The sequence below is a fragment of the Ziziphus jujuba genome, chromosome 3, assembly GCF_031755915.1.
Source record: "Ziziphus jujuba cultivar Dongzao chromosome 3, ASM3175591v1".
Lineage (NCBI taxonomy): Eukaryota > Viridiplantae > Streptophyta > Magnoliopsida > Rosales > Rhamnaceae > Ziziphus > Ziziphus jujuba.
The window spans coordinates 15922355-15939341 of record NC_083381.1 but is presented as its reverse complement, the minus strand read 5'-3'; the positions used below and the strand labels follow the sequence as shown (position 1 = coordinate 15939341).

The 16987-nt window shown below is 29.4% G+C and overlaps 1 protein-coding gene across 1 annotated transcript; it reads left to right on the top strand.

Moving 5' to 3' along the window:
- Positions 1–11090: 11090 nt before the first annotated feature.
- Positions 11091–13976, top strand: LOC107422461 (elongation factor 1-alpha). The gene is made up of 3 exons (XM_016031915.4): positions 11091–11229; positions 11462–11915; positions 12787–13976. Exons 2-3 carry the CDS (start codon positions 11469–11471, stop codon positions 13801–13803), a joined length of 1464 nt encoding a protein of 487 aa, XP_015887401.1. The 5' UTR covers positions 11091–11229; positions 11462–11468; the 3' UTR covers positions 13804–13976.
- The last annotated feature ends 3011 nt before the right edge of the window (positions 13977–16987 follow it).

Here is a 16987-nt window from a genome sequence, read left to right as displayed (position 1 = left end):
GCTAAATAGAGTAAGGAGTTTCCCCTCAAGACTTTGGCCAAAACACCGAATTATTGGATTTTTTTTTTCCCCCTTTTTTCGCCTATGTCACCAATTCATTGCATTGTTGTTACTTTGCTCAAAAGTTCATCATCAAAAATTCCAATTCAACAGTGATAAACATTTAAAAAAGCCTAATCTAAAGAAAACGATAATAATAACATATAGACTTAAAAAAAATAAAAATGAATAGAGTAATTATTATGTACAAAACTCCTTAAAAGAGTCTCAATTTAAGGATAAACCCTAATTTTTTTAGTTCCTAAACTAGATAGACGAAGAGTCATAAAAATTTTGTGAATTCTTTCCACATCTATCTTACTCCATCTCTCTATCTTTTAAGCTGTTTCCACCCTCTTTTAGGAGAAAAACTTATATAGGACCGCCGTCGTATGTCCTGATGTGGTGCGACCACCCAACCATTTTGCACACTTGTTAACATTAGTTAAAAATACTTAAAAAACTCTCACTTCTTCTTTACTTTACCGGCCCTCAAATGCACAAACACTCTCCATTCACAGTTTTACGCGTGTTTTTTTAATTACTTTTAAACTTCTCTTCGCCCTCTTCCCTTCTTTCTCTTCCCTTTCTTAGCAAAATGGTATATTTGATTTTTTATTTTATTTTTTCTGTTTTGGGTTTCTGAACAATTTTTCGATCCAAGTCCAACTCGCCACTTCTCTCTACAGAAGAAAAAAAAAAAAAAAAAAAGACCCAAAAAAAAAAAGTTATCAGCAAAGAAAAGAAAAACAAATGAAGAAAAATGGGGGATTAGATGGTGGAAGTCCTTCACGGCTCTCTCTACCCCTACCATCCAATTCTTAAAACTAAAATTTATCCAGATTCATCCTATATTATAAACGAATTAAAATATTAATGAATTTTCATGAATCAAGATCTAATAGAAGCAATCAATTTTCCAGAGATATTTTTAATTTCTGGATTTATCTTTGATTTCATAAAAATAAAAAATTTCTATGTCAGAAGGCGAGGAAAGAGTTTTAAACGTTCTGCAGAGGATGTAAAATGGCTCAAAGGAATTTAAGCTTGTATCCATGGGTATATAATTGAAACTGTGTTGAGTTTTTGAGTGTCTGTGCATTAGGTTGAGGGACGGTGAAGGGATGAAGACGAGAGAATTTTTTAAGTAGTTTTGAACCATGTTTAAATGTGGCGAGAAACGGTTGGGCAGTCGCACCACGTCAGGATATAGGACGGTCCTATATAAGTTTTTCTCGTAGTCGTAGAGTTGTCATATGTGCACGATAACTCTTTAGTCTTTCTTCTCTGCTCATTTGACAAACCTCCCGATTTCTGTAAATCGCAGAAAAAGGATCAAAACCCAGTTGAAAGAATCGGGATGGAAATAAAACAAACGCCCAAAATCTGCATTTGACAAATAGACCCAAACACATTTGAGAAACATATGGGGATTAATTATAAACCCCTTTGCCAAATCCAAGAGTTCTGTGGACCATTATTGCACTTGGAGGCAGATCATCAACATTGGTTGCTGTCTATTTAGAACATCCTCTTTCACCATGATGTTTACATATTAGATTTGAAAAACATTAGAAAGATCACTGGCCACATCTGAGTTGAATATGTAAAACCCATATAGGAAATGAACCAAAAAAAACTCACAAACAACTCTAAAAATTGCAGTGCTAACTGCTAATATCCACAATCTGATCAAAGAACAGAAAACAAAAGGAAATAAGAATTTCTATTAGTGATCTTTGTTTAATCGTTTTTAGAATTTACTTCTTGGAATATCCCGCAGAACAACGTTTTCTGTATCGAACTTTGATTTCTTCATTACATTATCGAAATGGGTTGCTCTACCTTTTCTGATACATGCCACACCTGATGCTGCTGAAATCCTCTTACAGTTGCTCTTGATATGTTCTCTTTTCTTTTGCTGCTTTCTTGGTTTTCTTTTGCTGTTTTCTTGGTTTTCTTGGCCGATGAATTGTGTTGCTTTTAACAGGAAAGGGTTGGGGCGTTGAGAGGCTGAATCGAGGTTCGGAGGCTGTGTGGGTTTGAGAAACAAGAAGGGGGCGAGTTCCTGATTCCACCCAGGGAGAAGGTTGACAGGGTACTGCTGCATTCAGCTGGGTCTGAACTGCACTCTGCAATAAAGAAACCCTTTTGCGGAACTCTTTAAGTCCAAAGAGAGAGTTCATCAAATTTATAATGAATAATTAAATAAAATATATATATATATATATACAGTCCGTCTATGGTGCGGACGGTCTTCATGCAGACCACAATATTGGTGACAGTTTTTCATAGTATTGGTGACGATTTTCTAAAAAACCGTCGTTAATACTATGAAAAACCGTCACTAATACTGCGGTTCTCGTACGGACCGTCCTCACCATAGAATTTCCATATATATATATATATATATATATTTTTCACTCTTTTCATGTGTGCATTTTTTTTTTTGGGTTCAATGTTTAGATTTTTATCATTACAATCTTAGAAGCCTGAGAAACGATTAGTTTTCAATTTCCATAACATGTTATATGCATTTTCAACCAAAAACAAAATATATATATATATATATATATATTTTTTTTTTCCTCTTTTCGTGTGTGCATTTTTTTTTTAAGTTCAATGCTTAGATTTTTATGATTACAAGATTGTAGAAGCCCTGATAAACGATTAGTTTTCAATTTCCATAAAATGTTATATCCATTTTCAACTAAGAGAGAGAGCTTTGAAGCCATTCTAACGTCTTGAAAGATACCGTATTTGTCTGATATATTATTAATTTTATTAATTTTATCTTTTATATCAATACTGATTTATACTAAGAATTAGCTATTTCCTTTTCATAGCAATTAGCTATCCTTTTTTTTTTTATAATTATTATCCAACATGTTTGTCAATGTTCAATTTTACATGCGTGATTTTTATTCCACTTAGCCAAAAATTAAAAGAAACACAACCGTCAATTTTTTTGGTCTTAATCTTTTCTTCAATTCGACAACGAAGGACAATCTACCAAACATTAAGAATCACGCTTCTTCTGTTTTATTTTCTTTAACTTAAATGACATATATAACAGTCAGTTTTATTTTCTTTAACTTAAATGACATATATGACAGTCACCCATTGATTTTATGAATTGTGGTTCCAAGTTGGAAATGATTTTCTCATTGATTTTTGGCAGATACCTAAAAATGAAAAGCTGATAGTGGTGACTTTTTAAGAGTATTTAGATGTAACTAGAGGAAATGTGAAAGTGTGTAAATGAAATTCGGATCTTAAAGTTTTTTAAGATTTGATTAGATTGAGAGACAGATGTACTAAATATATATATATATATATATATATATATATATATATATAGAGTGGGTCTACAATAAGGACCTACCGGATGGCTACAATACGGACAAAAAACGTGAAGCAAATGGGAGCCTTTGGATTTTCAGCATTGGCATGAACGGTCTAGATCCATACTTCATCACGTGTGAATTTTTGCCGAAATCTCCTTTTCTCTGCTCTTCTTCTCTTCTCTTCTCCTATGCTTCCTCTGCTTCCACATTTCGACTGTTCGATTGACATTGAGCCACTACCATCTCTAGCCGTTCACCATCGTTCCAGCTAGTCTCCACTGCTTCCACCAGCAAGACTTGCTGTCATCGGCCAGATCTGCTTCCACCGGCTAGCCCTATCCCAGATTCTCTACTGCTTCCACCTAGGGATTGGGTTAAATCTGGAAGTTCTCTCCACCGTTCCAACCCCACTGTCTAAAAAATAAAGATTTACAACTAATTCATCCGATGAAGAAATTTCGAAAAGGGCAACTAATTCCATTCAGCACTTATTATTATTATTATTATTTTTAAATGATTGATCAGCTATTGGGGAAAATCAACTAGCTTTCCCCAAAAAAAATTACAAGTTTGAATTTCTGTCCAATAAAAAAGGAAAAAAAAGAGATTGATCAATAGCCAATACTTCATAAATAAATTTACATTTACATTTGAATCTTCCATTAGCCCATCAGCATTACCAATCTTAACTTTTTATAGCTTCTCATCATGCTATACAAATAAATAACCTCCAAATAGAGGATAAGTAAACAGAACTTATATTAATCCTCATTGAGCTTCTTTGCTATACGATCAATGGGTAATGAACCCAGGGGGATTGTGGAGTCATTATCGTAATATACTTCATCATCCTCATCAAACTCATTTGTTAAGTTGCTTGGCAGAGCTGGTGCGATTTGGCAAAGCTGGTGTGAGAGCTACTGCAATTTGGAATTTTCGCAAAGCTGGTGCGAGATTGTGCTAGCCGAAATGGTTGAATTGGTAAAAATTCACACGTGTTGAAGTATGGATATGGACCATTCATGCTAATGCTGAAAATCCAAGGGCTCCCATTTGGTTCATGGTTTTGGTCCGAATTGTAGCCATTCGGTCGATCCTTATTGTAGACCCACTCTATATACATATACATTAGTCTTAAGTAAGGTTTACCTCACTTTGTAAAATTAAAGTCCATTTTTAACAATCATTAAATCAGATTAAGAATTAAAGTTTAAAATTTAGAAAATGATTAAATATGGATTTAATGACATACTAAAATCTTATTAAGGAAAAATTAACCCTATTAAAACCAAAAATTACTAAGTATAGTTTTAAATTTCAGTATTTAATATGATCCAAAGATTGAAAAATAAAGATGCTGAAAATCTAAGGGCTCCCATTTGCTTCATGTTTTTTGTCCGAATTGTAGCCATCAGGTCGGTCCTTATTATAAACCCACTCTATATACATATACATTAGTCTTAAGTAAGGTTTAGCTTACTTTGTAAAATTAAAGTCCATTTTTAACAATCATTAAATCAGATAAAGAATTAAGTTTAAAATTTAGAAAATGATTAAATATGGATTTAGTGACATGCTAAAACCTTATTAAAGAAAAATTAACCCCATTAAATCCAAAAATTACTAAGTATAGTTCTAAATCTCAGTATTTAATATAATCCAAAGATTGAAAAATAAAAATATTATGTTAATTTTCATTTTAAAGATCTTATTTGAGCCTAACTATATATATATATATATATATATATATATATATATTGCATTGTATCTTATAAAATTAAGTTATGCCCATGGTTTAAAAAAAATAAACTTTATACAAAATTCACGTTTTTCGAACACATGGAAAGGAAATTTAGATTTCATATAGAAACGGTATAATTTACTTAATATCTTCCAAAATTTTTGATATTTCTATATAATTTTTATGAAAATTTTTATTAAAATATTCACATCAAATCCTTAATAATTTAATTAAAAAATTTATAATTTTCATGGAAATTTCCATGAAATTTCTACAAAAACTTTAAAAATATTTATGAAATTTGATTTTAATAATTCTTAAGAAAAATTTAGCAAAAATATCTATAAATATTTTTTTATGTTTAGTAAAACTTTTTTCCCAAATCAACTTAATTGATATTTTTTTTTAACATTTTAATTACCTTCCAAAATTTAATATTATACAAAACAAAATGAATTGAATTGAATAATATTGATAAATTTTATTTATTGATAAAGTATATATATTTTGTTGTACATTTTATATGAAGAAGATTCATTAGAATCTCATTATTACATACTAGTAGTTGACTATACTATAATAAAAAATAATAATATAAAATAATAACATAGACAATAATATGAAGAATCAGCGTTGATATTATTTTTAATAATATCATATAATAATTATCATAAAAGACGACCACATTTAATATAAAATCTATATGGTTGACATATTAACAATTACATACAAAATTAGCAAGGAGATATATATATTTAAATAATTACTTATCATATTTCACATTTTAAAATGAAAATAAGAAAGATTTATAATTTTCAACCAGTCAAAAATTTTATGTAGTATTGAGATGACATTTATGATATATAATATAATTATATATCTTAATTAATAAATAATTTTATTAATTTTTTCTTGCATATTTTTTTTATGATCATTAAAGTTTATAATAAATCAATTTATTAAGAGAAATATAATATTTATTTAATATTTTAGTAATTTTTATAATCAATTTGATAATAACTTGATTAAATAAGCTAATCCTAAATTTAGTAAAAAAAATTTTAAATAAATTTTTATCATTTTTTATGTATTTTTATCGATATTCAATATTATTTAATATTTTTACGAGTATTTTTATATTTTAACTTTCAATATTTTCATTGATATTGAAATTTTAAACTTTGATAATGTCCCTCTCGAATCATAAATTTCTTCTCTAGTTAGCCCAATTTTGTATGATCCATTGATCCACACAATCTCTATTATAAGTTAATATTATCTAAATATTTTTAACACCTAAGCATTTTTAAGTTAATTATAAATATTTCCTCATGTCTTTATCATAGGTTACATTAGTATTGGTAAAATCCCTACTTTTACCAAACTTTTTATTTGATTAAATTTTATTATTTTGTTAAATTTTTTATTTTTCTATTTATTACATCTATAGCCAAAAAATGAACTTTAATTAATTATAATCTTAAATTTCTGATATATTTAATTGAAAGTATTTTGATGTGAAAGTTTATTGATTGTAAGATAATTAATAATTAATTCATTATTTATGTTTTTATATTCTCTTTTATTAATTCTTTTTCAATTTTAATCTACTTTTGAGTCAAGTAGCGAACAAATTAGGAAATATTATTTCTATTTCCTTGAGTATGTTTTCACATGGATTGCTTGTGATTTTTTTTTTTTTTGAGTGCCAAAAATCTTTTCATACATTTTAATATAAAGTTATTATATAGTTTATAAGGGAATCTTAATTTAATAAAGTAAAATATGATCTTTAATTGATACTAAATATATATATATATATATCTAAATATATATATATATATTTCATTGAAATATATGTTAAATTTGAGGTACATATGCAGATACACTTTAACTTAGGAAATTTTTTTCCAAAAGTACAATTATAGATGCATCCAATAGAAAACTTATTAATATAAAAAATTACTCTGTATTGTATTTTATGAATAATAGTATTTTGTGTTTTATTATTGATATCTAACGATGCTCCTTGAATAAATTTTTCTAGATCTGCTACTAATTATATTTAGTAGCCTTGCTCAATACTAACTTTTTTTTTTCTTTTTTTTTTTTAAGGTTGCTCATTACAACTTGAACGACCCTTTATAACTTGCCAGCTTACAACCATTTTATTCAACATTCAAAATTACCTGAAATCTGTGGAGTTAGTTTTTTTTTTTTTTTTTTTTTTTTATTGAGGAGAAATGTAAAGTAACAAAATACTAATCATTAACTCAGGCTGGTTACTAGGGGATCAATTTATTGGAATATTTCCATCTAGATTCTTTTTGGCTATCTAATCTGTTGGCCCTTAAAGATTTTGACACCAAATTGAAGTAGCAAGTAGAAAATCTTCTATGACACCGTGGTATTACATCAGATAGTACTACTCCAACTAGTTTATCACCATCTGTTAAAATTTGTTCTATGAGTCAAAACAATTGCCATGTCATTTTACAACATCCAGCTCACCATTTTTTTATGAAGAAGAAAATTTTTAAAAATTTACTTGCACGTGCTGCAAGAACTACTGGTGGCGGACTTACCGTTTTTATTCTATTACTCTTATTCTTTTTTTTTTTTTTTTTTAAGCCAACAATTTCAAATTTCAAACAATAACAGACATGGAACATTATTTTAAATAATAATTAAAAAAAAAAAAAAAAAAAAAAAAAAAAAAAAACAGACATGGAAGATTTATTTAGGGACACCAAAGCCAAGCAAAGAAGAGTTTTGCTTGTAGGTTGGTACAGTGATGAGTGTGCTGTGTGTGCATGTGTGCATGCGCCATGCACGGTACGTCGGTCGGCCATTTTGCAGGGTTGGCCGAGAGTTTTGGATTTGATTTAGTCTTCAGTTGTTGCTATTTTATTTCCTTAGTTGTTTGGCCGGTTGGACCAATAGTTGATAGGTTTAGTGCAACTTAATTTATACAGTAGTATTTGGCATTTCTGTTAGTAGTATTTAGCATTTCTATTACAAGAGAGGGTATATATATCTCATTATTTGGCAAATAAAATCATAGATAATTATCCAACTGTTCTCCCTCTAAAGTCTCTGTGATCCAACTTCCTAAATCACCTACGTGTTATTTGGCTCAAAGATACTTACCACCACTTCTCTCTCTAGTTTCTCTCTCTTGCTTTCCACCTACTCTGTTTTGCTCTGTTCTCATCTACCCGAAACAGACGAATTTATTGCTTATACTCACAAAGGCCAAAATTATCCTAACATACAGTCTCAAGCTAATCGACCTCATTTGGAGACAAGTTTGTTTGTGGTGGGTCTGTGAAAGAATAAGAGAATATAGACCTAAATTCTAAGACCACCTCTGCGAGATGACAATGGAAGAATATCAGATGACAGAGAGCGTGGGTCTTCGAGGTAACAATGGAAGAAGCCATGGAGGAGGAGGATTTGGAAGACAGAACGTCAAATCCGGAATAAGAAAAGCCGTTCTTACAACGCGCTCATGCAAATAAAGTTTTTAAAGTTTTTTCTTTCTCAAAATTAAAAAAAAAAGTTGTAAGCTAGATAATATAATATGACAAAGCAATTGTTTTGACACATGACAAGTATTTCAATAGATGGCAGTGAACTAGTTAGAGTGGTACCATCTGGTGCTGTACCACCGTGTCAAAGAAGATTTTCTCCAGAGGAGGAAGAATGAATAAAACCACCTAAAAAGGAACATTGTTCTCTTCTGGATATACTAGGAGACCCTGGACAATTAATAGCACATATCTAACTTGTATTTACAATCCCATAAAAATTAGAAACTAGCCAACAAGAACTCTAATAAAATGATGATAAACAGATAAAGCAGTAAAGCATCTCATTCAAAGGAAAAAAATTCGGGTGCTCTCAGAGTTTGTCCTCTTCTTTCTAATACACTAATGGGATCCACAGGTAGAATCCATTTCTATAAATTCCATCAATATATTAGAGGGAGGAATACAAACTCTGGTTGTATTGAAAAATTTTCCTATGCAAAGAAAGAACTTGTATCAACAGAAAAAATTCACATATAAAAAGGGACGGAACCACATATAGACCATTCTAGGTTTCTATTTTGCCCTTTTAAAGATAATAAATTTGAATGTTAATTAAAAAAAAAAAAGGTATTTAGGCCTCTAGAAAAATGATTAATGTATAGTTTCATGTAATAATTAAGTTTAATTTTAACATTTATGACCATCACTTAAAATAGAATGGATTTAGTTTATATCTTATTTATATTCTAAACTTGATCAATAATTTTATATGATTTTTTTTCCCCTTTTTTTCTAATAATCAAGTTATAGATAGCAAAGGTAAATAAATTTTATATTCAAGCAGTTAAGCTTAAAGTTTTTATCGTCAGAGTTCTGTTTTTTCACTTTCATCTAAATTTTGCTTTTGACTTGATCTACTCGTCTATTTGTTATTACATCTCTTTATAGACTTTGTTAAGTATATATCTTTTAGTTAACAAAAAAATTATATATAGTTTTCATAAATATTATCACTTCATGTATTGGTTGGTCAGATTGGGATTTTTTGTGTGGTTTTGTTTTATTTTTTTTTTTTCTATGGCAAAATTTTAATTTTTGGAAAGAGACCTTTTTTCTTCGGTTGGGTTGAAGAGTGGGAACCCAAACAAAAAAACCCCGAATGATATTTTCTAACCCATGAAAATAATGATACTTTCCAACCCACCTTTTTAGTTTTGCATTACCCATTAATTACTTAAGCTTCCCATTTTACTTCATTTTTTTTTTTTATAAGTTAAATTTTTTTTTTTTACAATTCTAAAATAACTTTGTATAATATTGTTCTTTACACATTACTATTTAAAAAATATAAAATAATTTTATATAATAATTTTAATATTTAAAATATCCACAATTCATACCATCTTAATTAAGTCAAAAATAAATTTTTTTTCCATGAATTGTTTACAAGTGAAACATCACTATACGAAATTTATAACGTTTTTGGGCGAATAGTTATGGAAATTTCATAAAATTTTCTTTCTGGTTAAAATATTTTTGGATAATGAAAAGATATATTTGTTAGAATATTCAATCTCAAAATTATAAATTTTTTTAAAAATAGTCGATTGTATATTTCTAAATACATTTGTAATGTTTAATCGTATATTTTTGAACATATTTAAAATATTCGTTTCTGAAAACGTTCGATCGCATAGTTCTAAATATATTTAAGATATTCAGTCGTATATTTTTAAACACATCTGAATGTTCATATTTAGAATATTCAATTACATATTTTAAAATATATTTGAAACGTTCAATTACATATTCAGAATATATTTGAATATTCAATTTTATATTTTTAAATTCAAATATATTTAATTAGTAGATATATTTGATAGTAATTTTAAATGGAATAAAAATATAAATTTATAATTAAAATTATATAGAATTTATTTGATAGTGTAACTAAAATTTCTCAATTAAAAAATTCATTAAAAAGTTTAATAAGTTATTTTTTTTAATAACTAATAAATGTTGTTAAACAAAAAAATCAACTAAAGCATCTAACGCAAAGAAATAACATAAATTAACATGAAATTCACTTATAAACCCCGCAAAAAACCTTTTTTTTTTTTAATGGTGAATCAGGGAAACACCTCTTATAAACAAGTCCAAGTAGCATCTTAATAGAGAGACCCTCGTTTCCTCATATTTTCTTGAAACCACTTTTGCTTTTTCAACCAACATAAAAAAACAAAAAACGCGCTTTTAGTTTTTTGAAAAACGCGGTTTCAGATTATCCAAAAACGCGCTTTCACTTTTTCTTTTTTTTTTTTTCTTTTTTTTTTGAAAAACGCGGTTTCAGTACAGAAATTTTGGAGCATTTGATATTTTATTGTTATTATTATTTTTTTAATTTTTCAACGCAACAGCATCAACCAGACAGAAAGACGTAAGAAGGGCATTAGATTTGGATGCTATAAAAACCAAACGCCAATCCCTCTCGTCTTAAACGGACAGGCGGCTTCAGTTCCACTATACTTTGATTAGGTTCTTGCATTTTTTTTCTCAACCAGGAGTAAAGGTATTTTACAATTTTTTTATTTATTTTACAAACAATTCTGTCACAATCTCACTGGGGAACTAGCTTAATGACCAGGGGATAAGTGCCCCACAATTTTTTTCTTTTTCTTTTGTGAACTTTATATATTATATTTATTTTTTAAAAAGAATATTCATATGGTGTCTTTTCCAAAAAAATTAAATGGATCTGACTAGGAACTAACCCTGTATTCTATTGCTGTTCAATATTTCAGGTTTATTATGGAGAAGGTTCATATTAACATTGTGGTCATTGGCCATGTTGACTCTGGCAAATCAACAACAACTGGCCATTTTGTGCACAAGATTGGAGGTGTTGACATGGAGATTTTTAAGAAAGAATATTATGATTCAGAAAATGCTTCAATAAAGTATGCTTGGGTGCTTAACAAGCTCAAGGCTGAACGTGACCGTGGTATCACTATTGACATTTCCTCGTTGAAGTTTCAGACCAACAAGTACAATTTCACTATCACTGATGCTCCTGGTCATCGTGACTTCATTAAGAACATGATCACCGGGACTTCCCAGGCTGACTGTGCCATACTTATCATTGATTCCGCTAGTGGCGCTTTTGAAGTTGGTATTTCCAAATACGGTCAAACCCGTGAGCATGCATTGCTTGCTTTCACCCTTGGTGTCAAACAGATTATCTGTTGCTGCAACAAGGTGAGTTCGACATATAATTAACTGCTTGATATATATGTATATAAAAATTCTACATCGCAGATACACACAGAATAGATTCCTACAATTTATACTCTTGACGCGGCAAGTTTATTCTATGTGTGCATCTGCATAAAAATAATATATATATATATATAAATACATACATATGTATTTAATATGATAAGAATTTTATAAGAGATTTATTAAAAAAAAAATAAAAAATCTCGTACGTGGTTCTTATGTGTCAGTGCATATTATTCAACTAATGATGCATTATTTAAATATTTTTTGATTTTTCAAAAAATAAAAAATAAATAGAAAAAAATTAACCTGTAAAATGTGTATAAGATCTAATATTACTTATTATTTAAGGTTAATTAAAAAAAAAATTCTATGTGGCAGTTGATATGGCATGTCCCCCTTTATAGGTCCTCTTGAGATATTTACTATGTCAAAACTTTTTTTGTTAATTTTACAATTACTATGTCAAAACTTTTGCTATTTTTTTTATTTTTATTTTTTACAACTCCTTACTTTCTCTCTTTGTATATGCAGATATAATTTTTCACATTCCATATAATACAAATCGTCAATCTCTGTTGAAAAAGAGTTTGATCAGTCATTAGTCAATGTTGTCGTTAAAAGATAGCGCATCTGAATTTTGTTAAAATCCATATATTTCAATGTAAAAAACCACTATATATGAAAGGGAGACCTTTTCATAATGACCCTTCTTCTTGCATGGTTTGTTGCTAAAACCTCTGTATGATCTAATTTAGATGATGGTGTTTATATGATCAGTTTGATTGAGTTTTCTGTATTTATCTTTTATGTTAAATTTTTTTAATTGAGATTGTTCCCTTGCATGCAGATGGATGCCACCATTCCCAAGTACTCAGAGGAGAGGTATGATGAAATTGTGAAGTCACTCTCTTCCTGCTTGAGGAAGGTCGGCTATAACCCTGGAAACATACCTTTCATTCCCATCTCAGGTTTAGAGGGTGACAACCTCATCGAGAGGTCTACCAACCTTGACTGGTACAATGGTGCAACTCTTATCGAAGCACTTGACCAGATTCAGCCACCTAAGAGACCAACGGGCAAGCCTCTCCGTCTCCCTCTCCAAGATGTTTACAAGATTGGAGGTATAGGTACAGTCTCAGCTGGTCGTGTAGAGACCGGGATACTCAAGCCCGGTATGAAGGTCACATTTGGCCCAACCGGACTCACTACTAAAGTCAAGTCCGTTGAAATGAATAATAAAAATAATAATGAGGAGGCTCTCCACGAGGCCTTGCCTGGTGACAATGTTGCCTTCCACGTTAAGAAGGTTAGTGGTCATGATGTGAATGATCATCTGAAACGTGGGTATGTTGCATCCAATCCTGTGGATGATCCAGCTATGGAGGCCGCGAGCTTCATATCCCAGGTGATTGTCATGAACCATCCTGGTCTGGTTTTTAATGGATATACATCACTTCTTGATTGCCACACCACTCGTATTGCGGTCGAATTTGCCGAAATCCTGAGCAAGATTGACCGGAATTCAGGTATAGAGAAGGAAAGGGAGCCTGAGTTCCTGAAGAATGGTGATGGTGGAGTAGTGAAGATGGTTCCAACCAAGCCCATGGTTGTGGAGGCTTTCTCCGAGTACCCGCCTTTAGGACGTTTTGTTGCTCGGGACAGATTTCGGACTGTCGCTGTTGGTGTTATCAAAAGTGTTGAGAAGAAGGAATATCCACGTGGAGCTAACAACAACATCATAAAATATGATAAGAATGAGATGAAGATGATAGCAAGGCGTTACTGGGAGGTTCTGCGTGATGCACTGCCACTGCTTGCAGTTGGGGTCCAATGTTTCCTGGGAAGCGGATTCAGTTCAAATTAAATGGAGATATGACAAAGCTTTTGCTGGCCATGAATAGGATTGTTAATGGCTTGTTATTGCAATTGAGTGCCGTAAGCCTGTAAATAAGGTTACGGGTAAATAAGGTTGCGGGAAGTGGCTTTGCCATCCCAATTGTGTGTATGTGATTAATACATATTCTGGTTGATGTTGGAATTATACGCTATAATATACTTTATAATAAAAATAAAAATTTTATAACACAATCTGGTAGTATATATATTCGTATATTCTCCTCTTTACCTTTATCGGACCGCCCACATCATTAGCGTTTATAACGTACATAGGTTGATATAGATATATATTAAAACCATTTTTAACTGTTTAAGCTTTTGAAAAAATATGGTTATTTAATTTGATATTTTATTTATTTATATTAGGGTGGATAATTTAAATTTAATTCTGATTTTTACCATTAGACTATTTTTATATATAGGGACAACTTAATACAGTACTAAAGTCTAAAATTCTAAATACCTATGTTAGAAATTTGCTACCGCTCACTAAAAATTATTATCAGTTATGAGGATTAAAATAAACAATAAATGAGGAATGTTGACATAGGTTTCATATACACATCAAAAGTTCAAACCCACTTCCTATGTGTTGTGGTAAATTGTAATTAGCTGTTTGTAGAAAACGACAAGAGCTCTACGCACCACCTCACGCTATAAAAACATAAAATCCAAATCCAATCCCACTAATTAATTCAATAACTCATAAAGCAGCAGCTTCTTCTGTAGGAGCTGGCTTCTACTTCTTTTTTCTTTTTGTTCGTTTTTATTTTTTTTTTCTTTTTTGGGTCAATAAATTATACTTCTTTTGATAGGCTACTTGTCTTTTTCACAATCAGAGGATCCTAATTCAATTGTAATTGGGTTTTGCTATAATTTCTAAATTTGGTTTTTTTAGGTGCTCTCTTTTATGGTTTAATTTTGATATGTAGTCTTGAAATTTAACCTAATTATAAAATCATCACTTAAATTTGAAGAAAATAAAATGTACCGTTGCCAGGTTACTCATTTATGCTAAACTTGATAGATGAAGGACAATTGCGGAAATCTATATCCGTAAAGCTGAAAATCACATGTAATTGCAAATTATTAATTTATATTAAAAATAAAAATTATTATTTGTTTCTTAAAAAAAACTTTTATATACATAGCCTAAGCTACTTGAAGTTTTTATAGCCATACATTTTTCTCAAAAAATAAATAAATAACTCATATGCTAGAAATAATAATAACAATATATACAACTAGACTCTTAGAGTGGATAGACTAGACGGTATCAATCATCATGTGTTATTATATGAAATGAGTTTGGCTCAATTTAGTAAGCAGCTCATATGCATAAGAAATTGTAAATTTGAAATACCAAAATAAAAAGAAAAATTATTATAAATGATAAAAAAAAATCTACTATATATATATATATTCAGATTTGAATAAAATCTTTAATATGAGTACTAATATAGGATTTTTCTTTTTTAATTTTTGGATCACATCAAATAATAAAAATTAAAATTATATTTATTAATTATCAGATTTTGACAGAATTTATTATTTCCTAAATATGATTTTTTAGTATGTAACTAAATCTATATTTGATTACTTTTTAAATTTTAAATTTAAGTGTTGAATTACATTAACTTGTCATAAAAAATAGACCTTAGTTTAATAAAATAAAATAACCATTATTTAAAACTAAATATATATATATATATATATAGTCATACGTAGAATTTAAAAACTATGTGGAGAGTATGATTTGTTTAGAGCCATTAATACATTTTCCTTTCAAGAGTGTATGATTTGTTCAGAGCCATTAATCCATAAATACATTTTCCTATCAATAGTCATTTGGCTTTTTGTAATTTTTTTTTTTTTTTAGAAACGAAATATTCCAGATCCAGAAGAATCAAAATGCACAGATGACTTATATTAAATTTTTTTAAAAAAAAGAAAGAAAAAGAAAAAGGCTTTAGCCTTTAGCTAAAATAAAGGAAAAGAGAAAGGCTTTAGCCTTTAGCTAACTTTTTATGTGCTATGAGCCATGAAATTAGCTAACTTTTTTTGTTGTTTATATGGTTGTCATTATTTCTTTGATTGGTTAATATGTTTTATTTAAGGGCTGCATTTGTTCTGGGATATAATATTTAGTCAATTGAGAATTTGAGATTTTTTTTTTTTTTTCAATGGGTTGTAATTTCATTTGACTATTGTATTTCATTTTATTATGAATATAACAATCTCATATGTTGCTTAATTAAAGGACAGATTCAAAATTTTCTCATAGTTCCCTAAAGGATCTTTTTAGATTAAAACTTCGGTGCTCAATTTAGCCAATGCATTCTGCAATTCTGGACTAAGATACGGCTGTCTTATAGTTTTATTTTGTTTTTTTATGTATCAGTTTGTACTTGTGTTATAACGGTTTTCTTACAGTTTTATTTTGTTTTTTTTATGTATCACACTACTAGAATTGCATTGATAAATGACGCAATAAATGTTTCGCACAAAATAAACAACAACGTATCACACAGAGTCGCCTATCTTTTAGTTTTTAGTGACGCATATTGACTTTTAGCGACACATTCTATCAATCCACTTATAGCGACTCTTATTTAGCGACGCTTTACAACAATGTCGCCAAAAATATATTAGTGACTGTTTCATATAGAGTCACTAAATATATTAGTTGCTAATGAGTCGCCTATTTAGCGATGCATTAATAGAGTTCACTATTTAGTAACACATTCGCCTATTTAACGACGCATTAATAGAGTTGCCTATTTAGCGATGCATTCGCCTATTTAGCAACGCATTAATAGTTTTAGCGACTCATTAATAGAGTCACCTATTTAGCGACGTATTAATAGAATTGACTATTTAGCGACGTATTCGCCTATTGAGCGATGCATTATTTATTAGTGCGTCGCCCTTTCTTTTTTTTAAAAAAAAAAAATTGTGAAAAGTGATTAAAATAGTAAAAATATAAAAATAATTAAAATAAAAAAAACAAAAACTAGCTTCATCCAAAATAATTAGAATACAAAAATTTAAAATAAATATTTTGTCATAACAAATTAATTATCAAATAAATTAAATATCATCTCATTGATATATTTTTAGATAATTTGTAAGTTATTGTATTTTTCATAACA

What these genes read in the sequence shown, in the direction of transcription:
- LOC107422461 (XM_016031915.4), top strand. Translation starts at nt 11,469, where the DNA reads ATGGAGAAGGTTCATATTAACATTGTGGTCATTGGCCATGTTGACTCT. An exon ending in TTATCTGTTGCTGCAACAAG is followed by an intron (nt 11,916 to 12,786) that starts GTGAGTTCGACA and finishes CCTTGCATGCAG; the next exon opens with ATGGATGCCACCATTCCCAA.